A 25,624-nucleotide genomic window follows, 5' to 3' on the forward strand; every position below is an offset into this window, starting at 1 on the left:
TCTGTATTTGCATATTCTGTGTTCCTCATTTGTATGGGTTCTTTCATTTACATACTGTTTTGGTCTCCATTCTATGTGCAACATAGTTAGTCTTGCTCCTGGTGCTTTCATACAAATGGTGTGTTTGAATCACCCATGCACTACACATGGCTGCTTCAAGTCCTATTTTGCACTGCACATTGCAGTACCTCTAGGTGAACCCGATGGAAAATCTTGTCATAATCATTGCCCTGATATCCACACCCTAAAAAGCTTTTGCGAATAAATTATAATAAAAGCATAAATACCTTGCTTGGAAAGCAAAGCCTGAGTTTAAAATCTGAAACAATAATTCACTCACAAACCTCACCAGCTTCTTCTAAAAATATTCAAGTGTCTCTGTTCATTAGTGACCAATAAACTCACTTCCTTCATAATACTTAATTGCTGAGGGATAGTGCTATCTTTTATTTTTATTTAACATTTATTTACCGGGAAAGTCAGACTTGGAAAAAAGCCAATTTTCAGCAAAGCCCTGGGGAGAGATGTTGTCATAATCATTGCCCTGATATCCACACCCTAAAAAGCTTTTGCGAATAAATTATAATAAAAGCATAAATACCTTGCTTGGAAAGCAAAGCCTGAGTTTAAAATCTGAAACAATAATTCACTCACAAACCTCACCAGCTTCTTCTAAAAATATTCAAGTGTCTCTGTTCATTAGTGACCAATAAACTCACTTCCTTCATAATACTTAATTGCTGAGGGATAGTGCTATCTTTTATTTTTATTTAACATTTATTTACCGGGAAAGTCAGACTTGGAAAAAAGCCAATTTTCAGCGAAGCCCTGGGGAGAGATGTTCCAGATGCATCTTTTTCTAAGAGCTGTATTGAGGGTGGATATATTTTATTAAGTATATTGTTTAACTGTTTATAGTATTTAGATTTTTAAAGTCATCAGATGCATTAATCTCAAATTTTAAGCCTTGTTGAAAAGAGGCTCCAAAAGGCAGATCATTGCTATTCAGAGATTGTGATGTCTTCAGGATGTACACATGACAGGGTAAGGAACAAACTGGAAGGTTCAAAATGCATCATGAGCACTACTAGTACCCACCTCCCCATGGCCAAGTACAGTGAATAAACCTGACAGAAGGGTGCAAGACATTTTCTCTCAGACAGGTTCCGTATTGTGAAGGGCTCAATAATTTAACAGCGGGATCTCATATGATGGCTTAACTGTCATGGGAGCCAATAAAGAACCTGCAACAGAGAGATAGTAATCATAATGAGATGTTACATTTAAGTCTGTCGATAGATAGCATGCCATAGAGGCAGCTGTTCAAGTTTGGTGTCATGAAGTCCAGGGTACAGAGAGTTACAGTAATATAGACAGAGTGAGACCAGTGCATGAATTACTGTAAGGGGTTATGTACTTACTCCAGGAGATGCTCTGACAGAAACAGTAAAAAAATAACAGCTGTCACCTTGTCATTAGTGTTAGCTTCATTGTTTAACAGTATTTCCTTATCAGTTTAGGACTTGAGAATAAAAGTATTTATACTTATTAAATATTATCATATTTCTATATTTATTCCTCAGCCTAACCTGTTGTTCACATAGAAGAATATTATTTTGGTCTCCTATGTTGTTTTTGTTTTATCTACGTAATTAGCAAAGCTTACTTTGCCTCCATTTGTGTGCCCACAAGCTGTCCATTAACTGTACAGTTACAGCATTTTACCTTAAGTGTCCCCAGTACTATCCCCATAACAGAGTCGTTTTGTGAAGGGGAAGTGGAGAGGAGCACCTTGCAGTGTCACATATGCTGATCCTGCTGCATGCCAGATTTTTTTTCAGTACACCCTAACTAGGTGAAGCTATTAATGTCACATGCATCACCGTTGGTAATGTCAGTTAGCTCCACCCCCACAGTTGTTGTAGTTTGTCAATCTGCCCTATGATTATGCTACATCCCATTACCAAGTATGTGTCTTTATCACAGGTAAATACTCCTCACAGAGTGGGCAAGCAGTCAAAGCAACTACTTCCCACCCCTTCTTCCCTGGCTCCTAAAGTACCAAAACTACTATAATTTTAAAACTTCTGCTGTAACCCAAAGTTTTAAGTTCTGTGAAATCTCTCCTTCATTATAACTGGAGCTCAGATATACATTGATGCTGTCATTAAATATTAAAAATTGTCACCATGACATTAATATCTAGACAGAGAATAATATAGCAATAACCCACGCCTGGGTGTGGGTAATGCTAAATTTACCCACGGTTGGCGTGGTTTGGTCCCGAGGCGGCCGAGGACCAAACAAAGCCAACCATGGGTAAATTTAGCATTACCCACACCCAGAAGTGGGTTATTGCTATATATGACATTATTTAAGAAAAGAAACTATTACTTTTCTTAAATAATGGCATAGTATAATGCCTGTTTACTGCCCTTCCGCAGATGTCTGGCATCCGCGGCAGTTCTGATGTACTGCGCGCCTGCGCGGTACATCAGAGTTGAGCAAAACGGAGAAAGCAAGATCTCCGTTGCTTTTTAGTTAGCTATGTTAAATGAGTTTAACATGGCGAGACAGTTTTAAAATAAGCAACGGACATCTCCGTTGCTTATTTTAAACTGTCTCGCTATGTTAAACTCATTTAACATAGCAAACAAAAAAGCAACGGAGATCTTGCTTTCTCCGTTTTTAAACACTGCCTCGCTATGTTAAATGGGTTTAACATGGCGAGACAGCTTTAAAATAAGCAATGGAGATCTCCGTTGCTTATTTTAAAGCTGTCTCGCTATGTTAAACTCATTTAACATAGCGAGACAGTGTTTTAAAAAACCAAGTTATACTAATGGAAAAAAGTCTGGGCGACCGGACCTTTTTCCATTAGTATAACTCGATTTACAACGGGCACGCTGGCCAATCAGCGTGCACGTTATGGGGGGATCATGGTATAATATGCACTGATCAACTGCAAAAACAACTTTACAACCCTTGTCACTGTTACATTTCTGTATATGGCGGAAATAGAAAAAAAAGTTGTCTGATAGTGTTTTCACTTATCAAATTTATATCAAATTAGTAGTAGCATATATTTTCCCCTCCTCAGAAGCACTGCTGCTGCTGTGAATGTGGCCAGAATCACTCACTAAAATTAAATTCAGGCAGTTCAGGAAAACAGTCCCACTATAATTTATCTTGATGTTGAGGTAATAATGTGCTGAAGCGTGCTCCGTAATAACTCCAATATATTAGTTAAAGAACAATGTTAATTCATATTAAAATACCCCATTAATTGATTTTTGGTACATTCCACAATCATTCTAAACATGTGATATTAAACTAATTTGTATGGAATAATCAGAAAACATTGGAAAACATTTCTAGAGGTGCTAATCGTCTCCTGCCCCACATCTAGTTCCCTCACCAAACCTTAAGGCATTTGTATCCTGAGAAGTCATAATACATAATATGATGTACTGGCTACTATGTCTGTATCCATGTCCAGGGCCCCTTTTTAAAATACAAATCCTTTTATCAGACTTTTCTTGGTTTTCTAATCTTTGGTATTCTCTTAAATCTCAGCAATGGACAAAAGTTAAGGAAGCAATAAGTAAGCAAAGCAGTACTTTAATGTATGAAGAACAATGGTCCGTAACTGGTACATGTGAAACTTCATGAGGTCAATGTTGGCTTTCAATTTGCAGATGTCAGTTCACTCCACAGAATAATATTGCATTGTTCACAGGGGGTCATCCATATACTGTCACAGCCCTCTAACTCAGTCATTGATAGAGAAGGCTGACTTCTGGAAGGTTTTACTCACTCCTGATTCATTTTATAAATTTCTCATAATAAATGATACAGGCAATATTCCTACCTTGATTTGCCATACAGGCATTTATTACTTCAAATTAGTGCAGCATTCAACTCTTAAAACATTTGAAAAGGTATGTCTATTAATTCCTAAACACAAATAAAGTTTAAATGCCTGAAGCAGCATTCATCATTCCATGTATAGTTGTTGGCATACATCATTCCACATCGTTCTGTTGCAGGATTGTTGGGCTCCCCTTTGTTCCACTTGTTGTACTTATAGGGTTCTCCATTGGTCCACATCCACTGATCTTGAAGCCAATGCTTATGAAGTCCAATCCACACACCAGATGTACTGGCATTATTAACAATGGCCTCCACAGCCTTTTGAATGTCATCACTGGTCACAGTAACAAGGCATCCGTAGCTGTTATGACAGTAGAGCAGGGCCTGTTTCCATGTCCTTTTCTCTTTAATCAGATGCACTTCAAAGAAGTTTCCTTTTCAAAATAAAAACATAGTTAACATTAGTGAAAATAACCATTATCACATTCAGTTCTTACGTAACTAAACTCATTTCCACAATTTACTCCCGCATTCCTGCACTTAGTCTGTAGATAGTATTCTATATTTCCCTGCCTGCATAATTATTTCTAAATATCACCTGTACTATCGTTTCTCACCCTCCCTTTAAAAAAAAAAAGTGCTGTGTCACTAAGTTAGGAACTTTGGCCCACCCAGTCCAAGCACAGCACTGCCTGCTGCACAAAGTGCTGCAAGCTATAAGCCATGAGTAGGTTTGGCTTAGTGCTGCAAGAAATGCGCCAAGGAATAACCCATGTGTAGGTGTAGCTTAGTGTTACAAGCTGTAATCCAAGAGTAGGTGTGGCTTAATGCAGCGAGCAATAAGCTACGAGTAAATGTGGCTTAGTGCTGCAAGAAATAAGGTAAGCAATAACCCATGAGTAGGTGTGGTGTAGTGCTGCAAGCAGTAAGACATGAGTAGGTATGGCTTAGTACAGAAAGCAATAACCCATGAGTAGGTGTGGTGTAGTGCTGCAAGCAGTAAGACATGAATAGGTATGGCTTAGTACAGAAAGCAATAAGCCATGAGTAGGTGTGGCTAATGAAATGTTTAGACATGGTGGGCATGGTTATAAATGCTTTGCCCTTAAGAGATTGTTACCATCCTTGAGTAACCAAACAATGCTAATGCAGGACTTATTGCTTCCTGAACTTTGCTCTAGTTACACATTTTTTATTATCACACTGGTCCTCCTTGAAAAATAAGCACCTTTGAAAAGGCAAACCCTTTTTTGTTTGTGCTAAGCAAACAAAAACAAATATGCATAATTGTCTGTGTGCTCAGTGATGACTTGCCTATGTTTTATATCGCTGCTGTGATAAATAGCACTGAAGTAGACCTTTCACTGAAAAAGATTGAAATTCTGTTCATATGTTGATATTGCTGCGAATGTGAACACGTGCATCATCTTTTATGTTTTTTTACACACTGAAATCATTTGACAGATTGTTGGAATTTCAGTAGTAGTAGCGCTAAGTTTGAATTTTTACAGAGCTAGCATGATCATAGCGTAGAGCATACTTTATTATCATTTGTTTTTCTTTCCATTGTATTACAGTTTTTGGCCTAATAAATAATTTTGGGGTAATTCACCCAAAGAATATGAACATTAGTAGCCCTATACTCCCACACCAGAACAAGATGATTCAGACTTTGGTTTAAACAGACTATCAGTGTCTCACTTACATTCCTCTATCTAAAGGTTTGGAAAAAAACTATTGTATGTCACTAAATGGAAAATACATTTTCAGTGTCCTGAAGCAAATCATTTCCATGATGAAAAGAAGCATCTTATAATGATAAATTGCTTTATACTTCAAGATGAGAGAGAAGCAAGATGCAACATGTTAAAATGACTGTTAGTAGCAACATTTGTCACTGTTGTATTGGAAACTTGTTCCAGGGCCATTAGTACACACCTATGAACCTATGTACCCTATTTGGGGAAAAGCATGTACTGTTCTGTGATAACAAAGCAGTGTTTTGCAGTAGCTTATTTGGGTGTATGTTAAAGATCATGTAAAGACAATATTAAAGATAATAACCTAATAGAAAACTGTCATAATTATGACTGATATTTGTTAAGTGAAAGTACCACTCCTAATCACTCCATGCCAATTTTCCTGTTCTTAATTTAGTGCTCTTCTTTGCAGCCTTTGTAGGCAAAAAAATCATTAATTATTCAACAAAACATAAAACTCACCAGTCTATGTCATCAATGATTAAAATATCTCAAGTCTTTGCTCAGTCAATCACATGGCCAAAAAAAGGGGGGGGGGGACGAAAGGATGTAAAGGAGATTCCCTGGCAGAAATACTGGTTCAGACCATTTTATGAGGTGGTCGTCCTTTTGCATATGCTACTTCACATTATACAAGTTCTTTATCAGTGTTCTAGTTAAAAGTATTTTAATATTGCGCTCATACTGTGATAAACCACATAAAGACTGCATCCTGTATTATCATTTGTAATACTAATGAATGAGAGGGGAGGGGATTGCATAATGGTTAAGGGCTTTGAGTCAAAGGTACAGGATTTGATTCTGATCTCTGGTAGTCCGCTAGGCTTGTAATAGTCTGCAGACTGATAGCTTAGTATTTACCCATGAACCTATAAGACATGGTCTGGGATTCAAAAACATGTGCTGAAGCCATGTAAACTGTGTACTGCAGGTAGGTCCTAATGGACTTGGCTGTAAAAAAACAATTAAGAGACATAGTTAGCAACAATGAAGATGACATTATCAGCTAATCTGCATGCCTTTGAATTGCCTTAATTACCGTCAGTGCTTGAAAGCACTTTGTGGTGATAATTACCATTGCCAGCCCATGCAATGAATTGGCATATGCACCCTTTCATTCACCCTTATACATACATGCAGATATTCATAAACACAGCCACATACATATCTACTCTCTTGATCCTCTACCTAATCCACCTGTGCTGGTCACCTAGCAGACATACCCTCAGAGCTGGCCTTAGTCATTGTTGGGCCCAATTTGGATAATTTTGCTGTGGCCCTGAACTGACCTCTCACTTAGCATGCAACCCCTCTGTCCAACCTCCTCCTACCTGCTGGCCTTCTGGACTTAAGGTTATTTCAAATTAGGTCTTGGGAACATATTCCCCATTACTGTATGCTAAAAGCAAAACAGTATCTTCAGTTTTAATTTATATCTTTATTTATTAGCTTATATTTGTCAAAAGTTAAAACCGAAACAAGCTATCAAGCTACCTTGGTAAGTTAAGTATTCCATCTGCATTGCCAAAATACTTTGGTATGTTAAGTATTCCAACTACACTATCAGCCTACCTTGCTAAGTTAAGTATTCCTCCTAAACTATTAGCCAACCTTGAAGAGAATTAGTAGCACCCAAAGCACGAAACAGTAAATTCCACAATGGCAGAGCGGAGGCAATAATTCCAATGCTGCTACAAAATACGAACTTTTATTCCACCAAGACACGTAAAACACAACGTTTAACACAAGCGCTTTCACTCGGTTCCTACCGAGCTTTATCAAGTACAATCACAGCTGCATGAATTGCCGTTTATATACATTTGCTTAATTAAATTAAATTCATTACATATGCAAATACTTTCTTAAGGTAAAACCACTTCGTTTTTAAAAATCATTGAAAGATGTGCAGTTGGTTCTGTTTTAGTGCAACATGTGCAAATTCTGTTGTAATCATTGTAATACTCGTTAAAAATAGCGCAATATATTATAACCAACAAGTAAAAAAAGGGGGTTTAGAATTGTTAGAGATAACAAATGTAGTTAGTGACAAGTGTCAATATCTGACTATATGGGAGTGACCCATGTATAAATGTACCATATTATTATTGCAAAAGTCTTGGGAATTACAGAGCCTTTACTGATACACAATAAATATATTAAAAATATTATAAATATTTAAATGTGTTCAACATGATGGCTTTTTTTCTGTAAAATAATTTAAAAGATATTTAAAATTGATTATAAACAGTCTGTTAATTAATTGTCTCCTTGGATTAAATGTGACATATTACCATACATCTAAAACAATGTAGGTCTTCAACTTATGCTTTTGTGAAAGCAATTCTTTAAACATCAAAAAGGGGGGTCAAAACGTGCAAAGGGTAAGGGGGTCAAAATGAAGGGGAAAAAAGGGGGGAGGGGAAGGGAGTGAGGGGGGGGGTGGAAGGGAAGAGGTGATGAAAGAATTGCTGTTATGTGAACCAACAGCATAAACAATTAAATTTAATGATAATTGCAAATGTCTATCTATTCAACAGCAAACCATGTATGCCTATGTAATCATTCTCTTAAATTGAACCTTAATAGCAGCAAACCCTGTATATATATACAATAGATATGTTAAAATATACTAAACAACTAAACAACTTGATTTCTTTTTAAGGGATGGCAAAAGGACCGCTGGTGTATGAACCAACAGCATAAACAATTAAATTTGATGATTATTGCAAATACTTATCTGTGCTACAGTAAACCATGTATGCCTATGTAATCATTCTATTAAAATAAACCTAAATAGCAGCAAAACCTGTGTATATGTACAATAAATGTGTTAAAATATACTGGAGCAATTAAACAGCTTGATTTCTTTTTAAGAACTATTCTAAGAATGTTTTACAATTAATTTTTAAAAACTAAACTCATAGTAAGTTGATAATACACTAATTCACCCTGAATTAAATGTTAAAGTTTTGCTCTCCTTAGTTTTAAAATTGAGCTTATGCTTAAAGTGTCATTTAATCCAGGACTCCTGTTTGCATCTAATCTTAGTTGCCATGCTAACTCCTTCGATTCTAAGACAGATTCCCAATCACCACCTCTTTCATTTTGCAACACTTGTTCTAAGATTATGAACTTAAGGTTGTAGTTTGGGCATACAAGCGAATGCTTGTAGAAGGCATTGTTTTCCTTCTTTTTCTCAATGTCATAGGAGTGTTCGTATAATCTCTTTTTCAGTTTGGTTTGCTGCTATTAAGGTTCAATTTAAGAGAATGATTACATAGGCATACATGGTTTGCTGTTGAATAGATAGACATTTGCAATTATCATTAAATTTAATTGTTTATGCTGTTGGTTCACATAACAGCAATTCTTTCATCACCTCTTCCCTTCCACCCCCCCCCTCACTCCCTTCCCCTCCCCCCTTTTTTCCCCTTCATTTTGACCCCCTTACCCTTTGCACGTTTTGACCCCCCTTTTTGATGTTTAAAGAATTGCTTTCACAAAAGCATAAGTTGAAGACCTACATTGTTTTAGATGTATGGTAATATGTCACATTTAATCCAAGGAGACAATTAATTAACAGACTGTTTATAATCAATTTTAAATATCTTTTAAATTATTTTATAGAAAAAAAGCCATCATGTTGAATACATTTAAATATTTTTAATATTTTTAATATATTTATTGTGTATCAGTAAAGGCTCTGTAATTCCCAAGACTTTTGCAATAATAATATGGTACATTTATACATGGGTCACTCCCATATAGTCAGATATTGACACTTGTCACTAACTACATTTGTTATCTCTAACAATTCTAAACCCCCTTTTTTTACTTGTTGGTTATAATATATTGCGCTATTTTTAACGAGTATTACAATGATTACAACAGAATTTGCACATGTTGCACTAAAACAGAACCAACTGCACATCTTTCAATGATTTTTAAAAACGAAGTGGTTTTACCTTAAGAAAGTATTTGCATATGTAATGAATTTAATTGAATTAAGCAAATGTATATAAACGGCAATTCATGCAGCTGTGATTGTACTTGATAAAGCTCGGTAGGAACCGAGTGAAAGCGCTTGTGTTAAACGTTGTGTTTTACGTGTCTTGGTGGAATAAAAGTTCGTATTTTGTAGCAGCATTGGAATTATTGCCTCCGCTCTGCCATTGTGGAATTTATTAGCCAACCTTGATAAATTAAGTATTCCATCTACACTATCAACCTACCTTGGTACATTAAGTATTCCAACTATATCATCAACCTACCTTGGTAACTTAAATATTCCACCTACACTACTATCTTTGAGTGGTACTGCAGACAACACTAAGCAGACCTTGCTACTCCCAAGTAGGTTAATAATAATGAAGCCTAATAAAGTCTTCTGATTCATCTCAGTCCCCATCTCTTGTCTCCCATGCCCAGTATCTGTCCTTAGACTTGTCAGAAAGTGCTGACACATGTGTCAGTGGGATAAGTGGGACCAAAAAGAACATGAATACTTTCTAAACTACATTACATATTGACATGTTGTACAACCCTTTTCTTCCTTCATGGCTTTGTAATCAACTACTTAAAATGCACTGAAGTGTTGAAATCCCTTACTAAGTTAATTATCGTGTCTTGTGTGCTTCCATAAAGCCTTATAAATCTGTTGCACTACCTCGGAATACTCAGCAACAACAGTAATGAATGATAACATCTCCTTGGCAATGGAACTGCTCACACACTACCCCACTTACAACTATTTCTGAAAGTTTATTTTTTTGGTAAAGTGGGTAAGAGCATTATTGGCAGCCTGTCTTACAATGCAACAGTAAAGATTACACACAGGCATAATTTAGGGCAGCTACTAAGTGGCATATTTTGGCAGGGTGGAAAAGGTTATAATGCTAAAAGGAAACATACATGGGTGTAGGGATGTGTGAGATACAAAACTCACATCATTTGCTCAGCATTCTACAATACATTTCCATCAAGATTTCTCCGGTTCTAGTACGACCATTTTCTGTCTTTATCTCTTGTCCCTGCCCATTTTGTATGTGACTCTGAAACTGTGGTATCCCTGCAGTACCTTTATAAGTGTGACTCTGAAACTGTGGTATCCCTGCAGTACCTTTATAAGTGTGACTCTGAAACTGTGGTATCCCTGCAGTACCTTTATAAGTGTGACTCTGAAACTGTGGTATCCCTGCAGTACCTTTATAAGTGTGACTCTGAAACTGTGGTATCCCTGCAGTACCTTTATAAGTGTGACTCTGAAACTGTGGTATCCCTGCAGTACCTTTATAAGTGTGACTCTGAAACTGTGGTATCCCTGCAGTACCTTTATAAGTGTGACTCTGAAACTGTGGTATCCCTGCAGTACCTTTATAAGTGTGACTCTGAAACTGTGGTATCCCTGCAGTACCTTTATAAGTGTGACTCTGAAACTGTGGTATCCCTGCAGTACCTTTATAAGTGTGACTCTGAAACTGTGGTATCCCTGCAGTACCTTTATAAGTGTGACTCTGAAACTGTGGTATCCCTGCAGTACCTTTATAAGTGTGACTCTGAAACTGTGGTATCCCTGCAGTACCTTTATAAGTGTGACTCTGAAACTGTGGTATCCCTGCAGTACCTTTATAAGTGTGACTCTGAAACTGTGGTATCCCTGCAGTACCTTTATAAGTGTGACTCTGAAACTGTGGTATCCCTGCAGTACCTTTATAAGTCTAACTGCTTCTGTTAACCATTTTCCTCTTAGCATTGTTTTGTCCACCTTTGCGTCCCTCCTCTGAAAATACATACTTCATGATGTCCTTCCATTGCGCTGTTGCAGTACTCATAAAGTAAGGGATCTCCTGCCAAGGATTCCCTAGTATCTGCCTAGGTATACCTAAGCCTTTCATACATGTAGGCATTGTACATCACTTGTGTGCTCCCTGTGCAAGGCGTAGGGTGTAAAGGTGATGTATGGATGCATGAAGTTGATGTATGGATGCACACACTCTGAACTTTTTGCCACCAGTTCTGAACACCATTGTTGAACGTCTGTCTGAATGCCCTTCTGCTGTGCTGGGTTACTCCCTTCAGATAAGGATAGTAGGCTATGGAGAGGCTGGACAAAAAGCTTTACACTGCTTCACTTTATCCTTTCATCCCATCAGTTACCAAACTTATGACCAGGTATGTTTTGGCCCTCCTTTCTCAGGTTTCCAAAGTGGTTTCTGACCCTGAGGGGAAGGCTTCTGCCCTTTCTCTCTTGGGCCATACCTCCCAGGTTGCTCACACTCTGTCAAATACAGCTACCGTGCAGCTGATGCTTCCTCCAGGATGCTGCCTTTGGTTCAGTTTTGAGGCATTACTCTTGGCTTCATCTTCAGGCTTTGTCTGATGGCATTAAGGTCAAACTATTGGTTGCTCCTTTGGATAATAACATTTTTTTGGTGCTGCTGCTGAACTTTTCAAGTCTCTCCAGGATAAGAGTAAAGCCTTGCAGAAACTGAAATATATTTTGTTCCTCCTATTCCAAAGTTTCAGAGGAATTATTCCTCCAAATCTTGTTATGTAAGTAGGCAGTCTCACCCTCTGCCTAAGGAAAAAAGGGATCTACATGTGTGCCTCCTGCTAAGTCTACTCAGACTCTTGTCTCCCAGAAACCTGTTTTTTCTGGACAAGCTGGGTTCCATTTGGCAGTTTGTTACCCCTATCCCTCGGCCAAGTTCCTTTCTCCTTCCATCAGTCCCTGTCTCTTCCAAATAGGTTAAGGATCACAACAAAGTATTCGGTTCTGTCCATTATTTGCTGGGGATATTTTATGGTTTTGAAATCTCTTCCTCCTTTTTTGGGCATTCCTCAACTTTCTTGGAAATTACTTCCCCTTTCCCCAGAGGTGTTTCATTCTCTTTTGGTTAAGGGCACCTTTCAAGTTGTGCCTCCTACCCAGGTAGGGAGGGAATGTTCTTGGTTCCATGAAAGGAGGGTACTTGAAGACCAATTCTGCATCTTTCCTGGATCAACATCTTTCTCAAGACTCCTCTACCCCAAGCCATTCTGATCTCTCTGAATCTCGAGGATGCCTACCTTCATACCCCCATCTATCCCCTTTTCAGAAATGTTTTAAGTTTCTCTGTTTCTTCTTTACATTTTCAATTCTCTGCTTTAAACTTTGGTCTATCTACTGCCTGAAGGGTATTCACCAAATGCCTCTCTCCTGTAATTGCCTTTTTCAGGAGATGAGGAGTTCAGATTTTTCCCTATCTGGATGATCTGCTCATTCATGTTTATTCCCCTGACGCTCTGCCTCAAGATCTCAAGTTCATTATTTTTCAGTTACAGAGTCTAGCATTCATCATAAACTTCCAGCAAAACAGCTTAGAATCATATTTTCCTTGGTTCTTCAGACCAGCACCATGCTGAAATCTCTGCCTGCTCCCAAGGCCCTGTCTCTCATTGCCTTTTTCCAGTCTCTTCTTCCCCTGGCTTCAGTCATGGGAATTTCTCAAGGTTCTCGAGTTCATGGCTTCCACCATTCCCATACTACCTCTGGCCAGGCTCACCATGACAAAGCTTCGATGGTACCTCAAAGTAATTGTGGCTCCAACATTGCCAGACCCTAGTCTTCCTGGTAGCCTTCCTGCCCTGTCTCAAGCTTGAGATTTATTGGTGGATTCATCAGCTTTCTCTCAACCCAGGGCTTCTCTTTCCAAGCTCCAGTCCCGACTCAAGAACTCTTTACAAATGTCTCAGACAAGGGATGGGATGCCTCCTTTGGACCTCTCAAAGTTAATGGTCTATGGCCTCATCATCAAAGGTCAGACCACATCATTATAAAGGAGATGAGGGCTCTGCTTCTGACTCTTCAGGCTATTTTTTCCCTCTTTCATGCTGGGTCCCTCAAACTTTTCAGAGACAATACCAAAGTGATGTGGTATGTCAACAAGCAAGAGAGTACAAGTTTTTGTCTTTCCAGGCCAGCTCTTTGGGTCTGGGATCTGGCTGTCCAGTATCTAGTGACTCTTCAGGGAGTTTACACTCTATTGGAGTATAATCTAGTGATAGACCCTTTGAGTGGCTCCAGCACACATTCTCAGAAATGGATGCTTCACAGAGATATATTCTTGGCTATTGTCCATCAGTGGTGTATTCCTCAGGAAGATCTTTTTGCCTCCAATCTGAACAGACAACTTCCTCTATTCTGTTGCAGAGTCCCAAGTCCTCTGGCTTGGAAAGTAGACATCCTGTCTTTTCCTTGGAAGGGAATATTTCTGTATGCCCTCCCTATCCTTCCTCTCTTACCACGAGTCTTGCACAAGATCAGACAGAACCATCCCAAAATCTTGCTAGTGACACCCTTTTGGTCCACACAGCATAGGTTCCCCCTTCTTTCTCACTTGGCCAGGGGCAATCACAACATGTTACCTCACCGAGTGGGTCTTCTCACACAAGACAAGGTGTCTCTTCTCTTTCATCACTGGTCCACTCTTCAACTGATACTATGGGTGATGGGTTTTGATCCCTTTCAGGCACCTATTTTATGAGGAAATGCTTCAGGTTTTGCAGGAGGCCAGGAAACCCACTGCTAGAAAATTTTATCTATCCAAATGGGAAAGATTTTCTGTCTGGTGCCTCTCTCTCCATCAGGATCCCCTAACTGTGGAAGTTCTGCTGGTTCTCTCTCTTATTTGTGTGATCTGCTCCATGCTGGATTAGCATATTCTTCAGTTAAAGCTCACCTGTCAACAATTTCTGCTTGTCTGCCCTTACACCATTCTTTGACCTCTAGATTTGAGGTCACACAGTTCCTTAAAGGTATCCTTCATATCAGGCCTCCCAAGAAACGTATTCCATCTTCTTGGAACCTCAACTTTGTTCTTGAAAAAAAATAACTCAGGCTCTTTTTGAGCCTATTTCTTCAGCTTCCTTACAGCATTGTATTGGGAAGACTGTTTTCCTTTTGTCTCTCTCTTCTGCCAAGAAGAGTCTCTGAACTTCAGGTTCTCCTGACTGTTCCTCCTTTCCTAATTTTCCACAGAAAGAGGGTTTCTCTTCTTACTAATCCTTGTTTTATGCCCAAGGTAATTAATGAGATTTCCCTTAATCAGTCTGTTCATCTTCCCTCATTTTTCCCTTCTCTGCAGTCTGCCAGTGAGAAGGTTCTTCACACCTTGGATTTGCATAGACAGCTCAAATATTATTTGGACAAAACTAAAGTCTTTTATTTATTTGTTTGTTTATTACATTTGTTAACCAGGTTATGTCTGACTGGCCAGGAAGCCCGTTTTCAGTGGAGGCCAGGGGAGAAAAGCTCCACAAGCAGTAACAAAGCTTACATTAATTATAATTAATATAATACAATCGACAGTATAGAATACAAACAGTAGTACACATGTATACAGAGTCTGTAAGCTTAAACAGAAATTCTAATTACAAAGACTATTGTTAAGTTAGAAATACTAATTACAAAGTGTGCACAAAATGAAATAAAATCAGAGATAGTATGTATAAATATTAACAGTGATGAAAGGCGTGGAGTTATTAACTATGTACAGAATGTCTGAAATAAAAAAAAAATAAAAAATTCAGACAATCAAATTTAAACAAAGTGCAAGCTGTTATGGGTCAGCAGAGCACAGATTAAGATAAAGTTATTCACAAGCCTGAGCAGCTCTTTGTTTCCTTTTATTACAGGTCTTTGGGTTTGGCTGTTTCTAATCTAGCCATCTCTTCCTGGATTTCTAAGGCCACTTCTTTTTTGTTATTCTTTTCACTGTAAATGTCTTTCCTCATCAGTAAAGGCTCATTCTACCAGGATTGTTGTCTCCTCTGGTGCTATTTCAAGGGATGCAATACCAGTTCCATCCTTGAGGCTGCTACTTGGCCCTCTGATTATACTTTCACCAAGCATTACAAGTTGGGTGTTATTTCCAGGGCCAGAGCTCTACCAGAGCTATCCTGCATGGGTTTCTGGAAGGCTTTTCTGTGCCATCCTCCTCCCAGGCTGCTTCGGGCTTTGTACTCTCCCTTACATTAGGAATATTGCAACAGTGACATGGAAAGACCTAGCACAGTTGTCTACAATCTTACCATAACAGTAGCTGTCCTTCTCTTCACTGTTGCAGTATTTGCTCCCTCCTTTGGCCACTATTCTCTAGCCTTATTCTTTCGTGCCCTCTGGGCCAAGGGGCTCTTCTCCTTTTTCTTCTTCTGGGTGTCACATGTTTTCCTTATCCCTAAGCTTATCCCTCCTGGGCTTTTTTAGTTCTGAGTGTGTGCATCTGTACATCACCTTTATGCCCTAAGCCTTGACAGGAGATCCCTTACATTATGAGTACTGAACAGTAAAATGAAGGACACCTACTTTTATGGTAAGATTTTACACAACTATACTTTTCACATCTCTCTGATTATTTTTGCTTCTGTTTGCAACTGTAGCAAGTGTTTCTCTACCAGATGACTGAACTGGTAGCATTCTATCACAAGTCCTGGTGAGGTGATCAGAAGTTACCTCACATCATTCTTATTAGTTAATTTTTTTTTTCTTACTAGTATTTGTTTTTATACTGGCTAAGGATGGCTTTTTCACAGTTATTTCTTATAAAAAATATTCATCAGCAGCAATTCATACATCCCACATCAGCAGAAGAAACAAAAGAAAACACACTATCACTGTTGGTCCTCAAATTAACTCTCTTGTTATCTTCTGTGGTAGCAACTGGATTGACAAAACCAGATGTTTAATCCAGTTTCAATTTTGGGTTGAAAGCCATGTTGATCCCTCAGCAGAAGCAACTGACTACTATGAAAGCAAGAGCAGCTAACACTGTGAGCTATATAAGCTGGAGCATTAGTAATTCTAGATTAGCCATTCATGCAGTGCATGACTAGAAATATAGTTTGTTCCACCAAGATTTGTAGCTACTACAGAAGTAAGACTACCAGTAGGAAAATGCATTGTACTTTGCTGTAATATCTCTGAAGCAAATCTTGTAGGTTGTATAAGGCATATTCTCTTCAACATAGTGAAGTACAGAGCCACTCCACCCCCTCAAGAGGAACGTGGATCTGCTGGGCCAAATAGGTCTAGTCTTAAGCCTTGTGCATGTACTCAAGTGGGCACACAGATATATGCGCACACACACACACACACACACACACACACACACACACACACACACACACACACACACACACACACACACACACACACACACACACACACACACACACACACACACACACACACACACACACACACACACACACACACACACACACACACACACACACACACACACACACACACACACACACACACACACACACACACACACACACACACACACACACACACACACACACACACACACACACAATGTCACTGCACCTGCCTTCAGTGTGATCTCTTCCATTGACTGGTACAGGGAACTGCCATATTGTGGTTGTGTTGATTAACATGGCCAGCTGTGTTAATTTACAAAACTGAGCTGCAGTGCAAATGGGTAGTTGCTTGCATGCCCAAGGCAGAACACATAACTCATTTGTATTAGCTGTCACGTTTATTGCATCATTATCCTGCAGCATGGCTGGTAGGATTGCCCTCTGGGCTGATTTTTCCACTCATGTAAGTCACTGCTGTAGGGTTGCCTCTTCATTGGAAGGCATTTCCAAGAGGGCTGACCATTCATGACATGGCTTACTGTTTGCAGAAACCCTTTCTGAATTCCAAGCATTATTTTTCCAAAATGTATTCATAAGGACTAAAGCTGACAATGATTTTTTTTCAAAATGTATAAATATTCATTACATCTGAGGGAGATAATGCAAGGAGAAACACAGTGCTCTTTTCCGCTTATTAAATGATTCTGTTAATTTTCAGCCTTTTGATTATATGGTTTGGAGGATAGGTGGTTCGAATATGATATGATGACAAGTGGTTTTGGTCACTGTTTTTTAATTCTGGAACTCTGTGTTATTGGAAAGATGATATGGGTGAGGGATCCAAGTTGTGTGGGATGGACTTTATTAACCTGTGTTTGCACTGTTCTAGTATGCGAAAAGGCAATATCCTGAAATAAAATAAATTTGTGAAGAGCTAGAGAAAGGAATGTCTGTATTTCCTATTCTACTCGAGGAGTATACACTCCCTGTACATATTTCAGATACATAAATCTGTGCATGGAAGTTTTAGAAGTCCTACCTTTGGTGACAAGGTTACTCCATCCTGTAGACTCTGATGTTGACAACTTTATGTCAACTTCTGTAGTTATGGTATCTTGGGTAGCTATGATGTTTTGGGTAGTTGTATTTTGGGCAGTTATGATGTTTTGGATAGACACAGTCTTTTGGGTAGTTGTGATATTTTGGGTAGCTGTGGTCATTGGTTGAGTTGTGTGCTCTGTAGTTTGTTCAAATGTTGACTGTTCCACTGAACAATTTGCTTGGTTTACATTATTTCCAGGGCTGAAAACAACATCCAGTGTCTGACCTGAAGGGAAAAAAGTTGTACATTGTTAATTACATATTTTAATGAATGCATGATCTCAAAGAGAAAGCATAGACATATATTACAAGGAAACATGGCTATACATAAAACCATTGTATCATTTAGTAAGGCTTTTCTCTTTCTTTCTTTCTTTCTTTCTTTCTTTCTTTCTTTCTTTCTTTCTGTTCATATAGTCAGATAAGTAAAGCTGTATAAGTAAACATACCATAACAGGAGATGTTTGAATGATCACTGCTGCAGTACCATATGCTATGTAGGTTATATCCTGACAAGAACAAAACAGATGGCCAGCTGCCAAAGATTCAGGGCACCTTCCACACATCCAAACCATTAGTCAGCTAGAGATAAGCTGAATAAAAGTTTGGGAGCTAAGCACTTCAAAGCTTTCCTGTAGGTGAAAAGAGTGTTCCTTTGCAGGCTTCGGAGGGTCAATGGCCAGCTAAGGTTGTTTCACTGATGAGCAGATAAGTTCCCTTTTGGGGGAAAACCTTCCACTTTTTTTGTAATAGAAAATGTACTTTTTTCTGTAAATTATATTTTAGCAAGATATTTTTTTCTTTTTTGTTTTACTTCACTTTTAAAATGGAGCTTTTTTATTTCTGTGGTAAAAAGTTGTTAAAACTTATTTTAAACTACATTTAATGTAGAGAAACTGGTATTATTATTATTATTATTATTATACAGGCATATTTTTCAGCTTAACCATGAAACAACCTACCATTTCCTTGGCTGTACCTTCTTCCAGTCACAAAAAGAAACAGATTGTTAAGCAGTCTTTGCCACCACAGCAGGGCTGATATTTTGCCTCAGCCACAGGTGGGTGACTCTGCTGTAGCCAAAGTTGGTTCAAACCACTCATCTTTTTCTCCCATTGGTCTAGTCCCTACAGCAATATGGATTGGGGGTTAAACACGTCCACTGTGGATATTGGTGTGCCCTTGTTGGACAGAGGAGAGCCATTCTTGTCAGTCATGGGAGAAAGAGCTGTTTATCCAAAAAGCTGTGTCTATCCCTAGGGAGGTGAATGCTGGAAATTTTGGTTTTGTTTCTTCAGGAATTCTTGTAAAAAAAAAGAAATTAAACATATGTCTTCTCCTGTCTCGGTTACACTGGACAGGAGTAATGTGTGGGACTTAGCTCAGGATTTAATGCAGGCTCTCATCCCTTCCTATATGGCTGGTTCCCATTTAAAGAAAACAGGCTTTTTCTTTCTCTTCAGAGTTTCAAGAGTTTCAACCTCAAAAGGAATGTGAAGGGACAGATTTCTGATTCAGATTCTGATAAGAGATGGACATTGAATAGTCTCTGTGAAAGGCTCTGTTTCTCTGAGAGTATTTCCAAAATTAATCAGTTGTTTCAGTGGGAAAAAAGTGATGTTTCTCAGTAAATATTATGATTTATGAAACTGTAATCCTAGGTGATATCAATATAGATTGGAAGTACATCAATACTGAACCTCCTACTTCTCACATTAACCTTCATGGCTTCTCTCAGACCATCACCTCCCCAACTAGAATTAACAAACCAAGCCAAAAAGAGAGCACCTTAGATTGGATTCTCATTAATAATCACCACAAAACGTACAAAGTAGGTATCTTCCCTGATGATGTAAGTGACCATTGCTTAACCTATATAATCAGGCAAAAAATAGATATCCCCCACCCAACATCATATAGGACTATACGTTCCAACAAGCATTTTAACTAAGAACTATTTCTGAGTGAACTTAGTGCCTGTAATTGGACTTATCTAAAAACCCTCCCATTGGAAGAGGCTGTCCAATACTTTAACTCTAAATTCTTAACTATCCTAGACCAACATGCACCTATACGTAATATATGAATTGGGTCAAAACCAGCCCCATGGCTCACCAACGATACCAGGCAATAAATCCTACTTAGAAATAAAGCCTGGACTAGGTGGCAAACTACCAAAAGCACATCTGATCAACAGACATTTAGACAAATAAGAAATGCTACTAAAAAAGCCATGCTCTTAGACAAAAAAAAAATTACTACAAAATACAGCAAACACACCAAAATAACCCTCAAAGATTCTGGGCAAGTATCAATAGACTCTTATACCCAGGACACTCCAGTACACCAACACCAATAGGAGCTAACCATGAGACTCCCATCCAAACTGCTAATGACTTTAACTCCTTCTTCACAGATGTCATCCAAACTCTAGCCAATCAGCTATCTCCTGACACCTCTAGCATTCCTACCCCCACAACTAGCACTCTTCCTACATTCCTATTACAGCCCATATATACTAACTTTATTTTCAAACTCCTAGCAAAACATAAGCCTTGTACCCCTTCCACTGACCAAATCCCAGCTGAATATCTGCAAAAAGCAGCTAAAGCATTAGCTTATCCTGTATCCATCCTGATAAACAGAACCATTAAAGAAGGATACATCCCTACCAGCTGGAAAATCTCACACATTATCCCCCTACACAAAGGTGGCAACTCAAGTAAGTATTCTAACTATAGACCCATAGGCCTTCTATCCCCCTTAGCAAAAATAATGGAAAAATGCCTTTACCATCAGCTAATAGGCCATCTAACTCAACACAACTTACTAGCTAAGGGCCAACATGGCTTTAGGCCATTCCATAGTACCACCTCTGCCCTCCTATCCTTTACAGACACCATTAATAGAAACCGCATTAACAATGTACTCTCTTCAGCACTATTTATTAATCTTTCAAAAGGCTTTTGATATGGTAAACCACACATTGCTTATCAATATTCTCAAATCACTTTCCCTGGATACTCAATCTGTAAAGTGGTTTACTTCCTACCTGAGCAAAAGGCAACAAGCAGTGCGCTGGGAAAATAATCCATCATCCCACCTGCCAGTCACACTGGGAGTTCCCCGAGGCTCCATTCTAGGTCCTCTCTTATTTTCAATTTTTATTAATGATCTCTTCTTAGCTATTCCCAATGCAACTTGTATACAATATGCACATGACTCTATATTAATCTGCACAGCTAAATCTGCTTCTGAACTGCAATGCCAAACCCAGAAAGTATTTAGCATAGTTGAGACATGGTTCTTAAAGTGCTGCTTCCTATTGAATCCCAAAAAAACAAAGCTCTTTACTCCTACTTGTATATCCACACCAATAGATTTCTCAGTCATTTCTAACAATGGTACCCTCATATACCCAGACTCTACCACCAAACTCCTTGGGATTACAATAGACAACAACCTTAACAACACTATAAAATCAGTTAACAGAAAAATGGACTCCCTGTACAGAGTCAAACCCTTCCTTACGCCAATAGCAAGAACTACCATTGCCCACTCCCATCTAATCTCTACTCTACTCTATGCCTCACCAATATACACTAACCTATCCAAAAAGAATCTTCTCAAACTAGCTACCTCTTATCATAATATTGTCAGATTTGCCACTGGTAAACCCTTCAGAACCCATCACTGTCAGAATCTTAAACAACTCGGATGGCTTGAACTTCAAAACCAGCTTCAATTCAACCAACTTACAATTGCCCATAAGATCGTTTACCAGCCAAACAGTACTCCAATACTCTCAGACCTCATAACCCCCTATAAAAATCTTAATGCCTTGCGTTCATCAAATAAACTACTAGTTAACATCAACAAGTCTCTGAACATGGCAGGAGACTCTCTATTCTCAAACACAACTGGGAAAAACTGGAACCTTCTACCTATTGAACTTACTTCCCTTCCTTCCTTCCCAGTCTTCAAACAAAAACTTAAAACCTTCCTCAAAATACACTGGCTGTGCCCTTGTACCAACCCTGACTCACCTATCCTTACTGCTATGAATATCTTTTCTAGCTGTTCTCTCCCCACTAAATTAATCTTCTGTAGTGCAATGGAAAGCATGTAGTAAGGACCTGGATACTATGTTTTAGCCACTAGCACATGTATATATCTTGCTATAAACTTTGTATATAGTTTTATGATATGTACTGTTAAATGCATAATAATATCTTCTGTATCTACTTCTTGTTTCTTTGTAACAATACTTATTGTCTGTTTGTATCTGTTTTGGAGCTTTTCTCCCTGGACCTCTACTGAAAATGGACATATATCCAGCTAAACTAGCCCGGTCAACGAATGTAAAATAAAATAAATAAATAATTTATTACAACTATAAATTCCTGAATGTATGCCTTTTCCTCCTGTTCTGCTTTGGAGGATGTTCTTGTCACAACCTGCAATTACCCTGATTGTCAACCTGCTACCCCCAGCAAAAAAAAAAAAAAAAAAAAAAAAAGCAGATAGTTTTTATAATGTTCCTTAATCTTTTGTTTTTAGTGACAGAAGATAAAGAATTCATAATGTGATCCAGAAACCTGAAATCTGGATTTATGGGAATGTGATGATATATCAATACTAAAGAACATGCAGGTAACAGTGTAATACAACAGTTAGCATTACTGCCTTACAGTGCTTAGTTCTACAGTTCAGTTTGTTCTTAGTTGAGATGTCAAATATTTGGAGCCTGTATGTCCTCCCTATTTTTGCTGGGTGTTGTGGTTTTCTCTTGTATCAAAGATGTGATGTAGTTATAGTGACTATCCCTCAAATTGCCATTTTCCTGTCATGTGTGAATAAGTATGTGTGTGTGCAACCTACATAGACTGATGTCCCACTGAGGATTAGTTATTAAACTCTGTGCCCACTGAATTCTAGGACAGGTCCTGGCTTGCCTGTGATTGTGAATTGGATAAAGGGGGTATTGTACAGTGAATGAATGAAGACCAAGCAGCACATACTTCTAGCTCCCATTATGGTCATCTTCAAACCCCACTTGCAGCACACAATTGACCAATTTATGCATTTGTTGGGAATCAGGTCATTCATTCCCTAATCAAGGTGAGACCCCTATAGTCCATTCCCTCCCCAGCCATAGCAAGAGCTCAAAGGACAATTTGAGCCCTTGAGGGTACAACAAAGACATTGAAAGTAGACCCTGACATGTACGAGGAGAGGTCTTACCTGAGCCATCTTCATGGTGGCTGTGATTTTTGTTAATGCTCCTTCTGAGGATGTGCATCACATACACACATCAGGCTAGGCCCCTTCAGCTAATGTGCAGCATAACTGCTACTTGACTCATACTGCTGCATGCTGTACTCTGTCATCCCTGAAGGGTTCAGCATTGTAGAGGGTCAGATGGCTGCCTTTTCTACAGGATGGGTGAGCTAAAATGAACTGCTCACTGCTATACTCCCATGATCATTTCCTCCATTACCTGCGTCATCCATGCAGCACATCAGTATAGAAGTAAGAATGTCATGCATTTGCGAGCTTGTCCAAAACCACATGTACCACCCTATTATACTGCTTCTGATGCAAAAAGAAGATTCTATGCCTAAATAGTGAATTTAGTCACTTTTGCAAAAGAAATGTAATTTTCTTAGAGCTGTTACCTGTTTATTGTGACATCACAGAAGGATACCGTTTAAAAGAAACATTAAATACAGCAGATGTTATTTGTTTCATAAAGCTGTTATTGTAAATCTTGCAGGATGTACAATGTCTAACATGCATAGAATGTAAAAATATGAAAAATACAAAATAAATGAATGTTGCATATCTACTAAAACCAGATGTTAGAAACTAAAACTGGTTTCTGAAATGTGCACACATTTGCAGTATGTTTAGCTCATATAACTGGATCACATTATTTGGACACTAGCATATTAAACCCCCCCCACACACACACTTACACACACAAGACTGTGAAAGCAGGAAGAGCATCCTTCAAATTGAAAAATCAGGGAATTCCACCTGGAACTCTAAAAGTAGAGAAATAATATCTGACTTGGTTCTGCCTTCCTTTTGAAATATGTACAAGTGGATTGCCACCCCTGGACAGACATCATGCTGAAGTGTACCTGAAGAAATGTATATTTGCTATTTGGACTTACAAGGACAGAAACAGATAGAAAATCAAATATACCTTTGCCTGCTGTTAGTGATAAAGCCAAATAAGTTGTAAGAGTACTGCTATATGCTATATGATTAAACACTTTATTTTTTTTTTGTTTTCTTTCTGGAAGTTTAGGGTCTGAGTTCATATTTGATTTTACAAAACAGTGTAACAAACTTCTCTGTGTGGAAGATTTTCAATCCATATATATCTAGTTAATCACTGTATATTAATCAGATCAGATAATGGTAGTAGAAGTAGCAAACTTAAACTCATCCTAACTAAAAAAAAAAAATAATATATCATTTGAAATATTGTACAGAATTAAGTATTTGAGAGTAATTCAAGCAGGGTAGGCAGTCTGTTTCCAGTCGAAATTCCTTTATTAAGTACACAGACAGCCAATCCAAGTAAAACAAAAATAACAGTGTAACAGTTTCCTCACAAGCTTTCTAACCAATATACTTTTTATCAAGCAAGGGAGTAGTTTATTGTGCTGTATAACAAAGTGTTACTGGTATACATGTTAAATTCACATCTTTTCCCCCATCAGTGTGACATTCGAGATGGTCCTGCCCTACTTAGTAGCTGTCATAATAATGTAACCTTTATATATTTTAAATAAAATTAATAATGATGTGGTACCTCTAATTTAACCAGATTATTAAGTCTGTGATTTTATCCAAGACAATATACTACTTGGCTGGAAATATATAAAAACCTTAGACCATTTGGCAATCAAAATATATATATAAATATATACATATACACTGCATGTAAAAAATCAATTGTAAAAGATAATATTATATTTTCATAACCTACTGTTAACAAAGATCACTTTTGTCCTCCTAGACTTCTTCAGGTCTGTGTACAAAAACCCTAAAACTATCTACAAAAATGTTATTGTATAATTAGATAGTATTGCTATAGCACATCATTTTGAATAAAGTTGAAAAAAGAACAAGAAAAAGAAAAAATGTATGAAAAAAAATGATTTAACACCAGCTGGAAGAATAAAATAAAATTAGTCATGTAAGCAATGAGGCAATTTTCTAAGTTCCAGTACACTTTTAAGTTGACAGTTGTAGTTTAGTCCAGGCTTCCTAAAAGAGTTCAGCTTTAATTGCCACATGAGTTCATGTTTCTCCAAAATATTTGGGATGTCTCCCTCAAGATCACCCATGTCTTTGCGGTCCAGAATCTGGAAATTAAAACCTGTGTGTCTTTTATGAAAAGAAAGGTGTTTGGCAAGTGCATTATTTTTACATCCAGAATGGATTTCTGACAGATGAAATTAAATCCTATGCTTAAGTTTATTTATAGTCTTGCCCACATAAAATGCATCACATTCATTGCACTGTGCCCTGTAAATTACTTTTATAGTGTTACAGTCACCCCCTGCACTGGTCTTAATGATTTTCTTTAAATAAGGGCAATAAAAACTATCACCTTGCCGTATAAATCTGCAAAATGTACAATTAGCTTCACATCTTTTAGTGTTTTTCTCATATGGTCTAGGTTTAAATTCAGCAAAACTTCTAATGTTCCTGGCCTTCTTGTAAAC

At 38.1% G+C, this 25,624-nt stretch overlaps 1 protein-coding gene across 1 annotated transcript in view; it reads right to left on the reverse strand.

The window, feature by feature from the left end:
* The window catches only part of LOC122810566, a 415,025-nt gene that overhangs the window by 281,241 nt on the left and 108,160 nt on the right, over window positions 1-25,624 (reverse strand). Inside the window, exons 4-5 of the mRNA XM_044082146.1 lie at window positions 17,818-18,105; window positions 4,025-4,307 (exon numbers count right to left, since the gene is read on the reverse strand). Coding sequence (XP_043938081.1) covers window positions 4,025-4,307; window positions 17,818-18,105 — 571 coding nt within the window. The remainder of the gene's footprint in view (window positions 1-4,024; window positions 4,308-17,817; window positions 18,106-25,624) is intronic.

This window comes from Protopterus annectens, chromosome 9.part0 (assembly GCF_019279795.1).
Source record: "Protopterus annectens isolate FY-2018-M chromosome 9.part0, PAN1.0, whole genome shotgun sequence".
Lineage (NCBI taxonomy): Eukaryota > Metazoa > Chordata > Ceratodontiformes > Protopteridae > Protopterus > Protopterus annectens.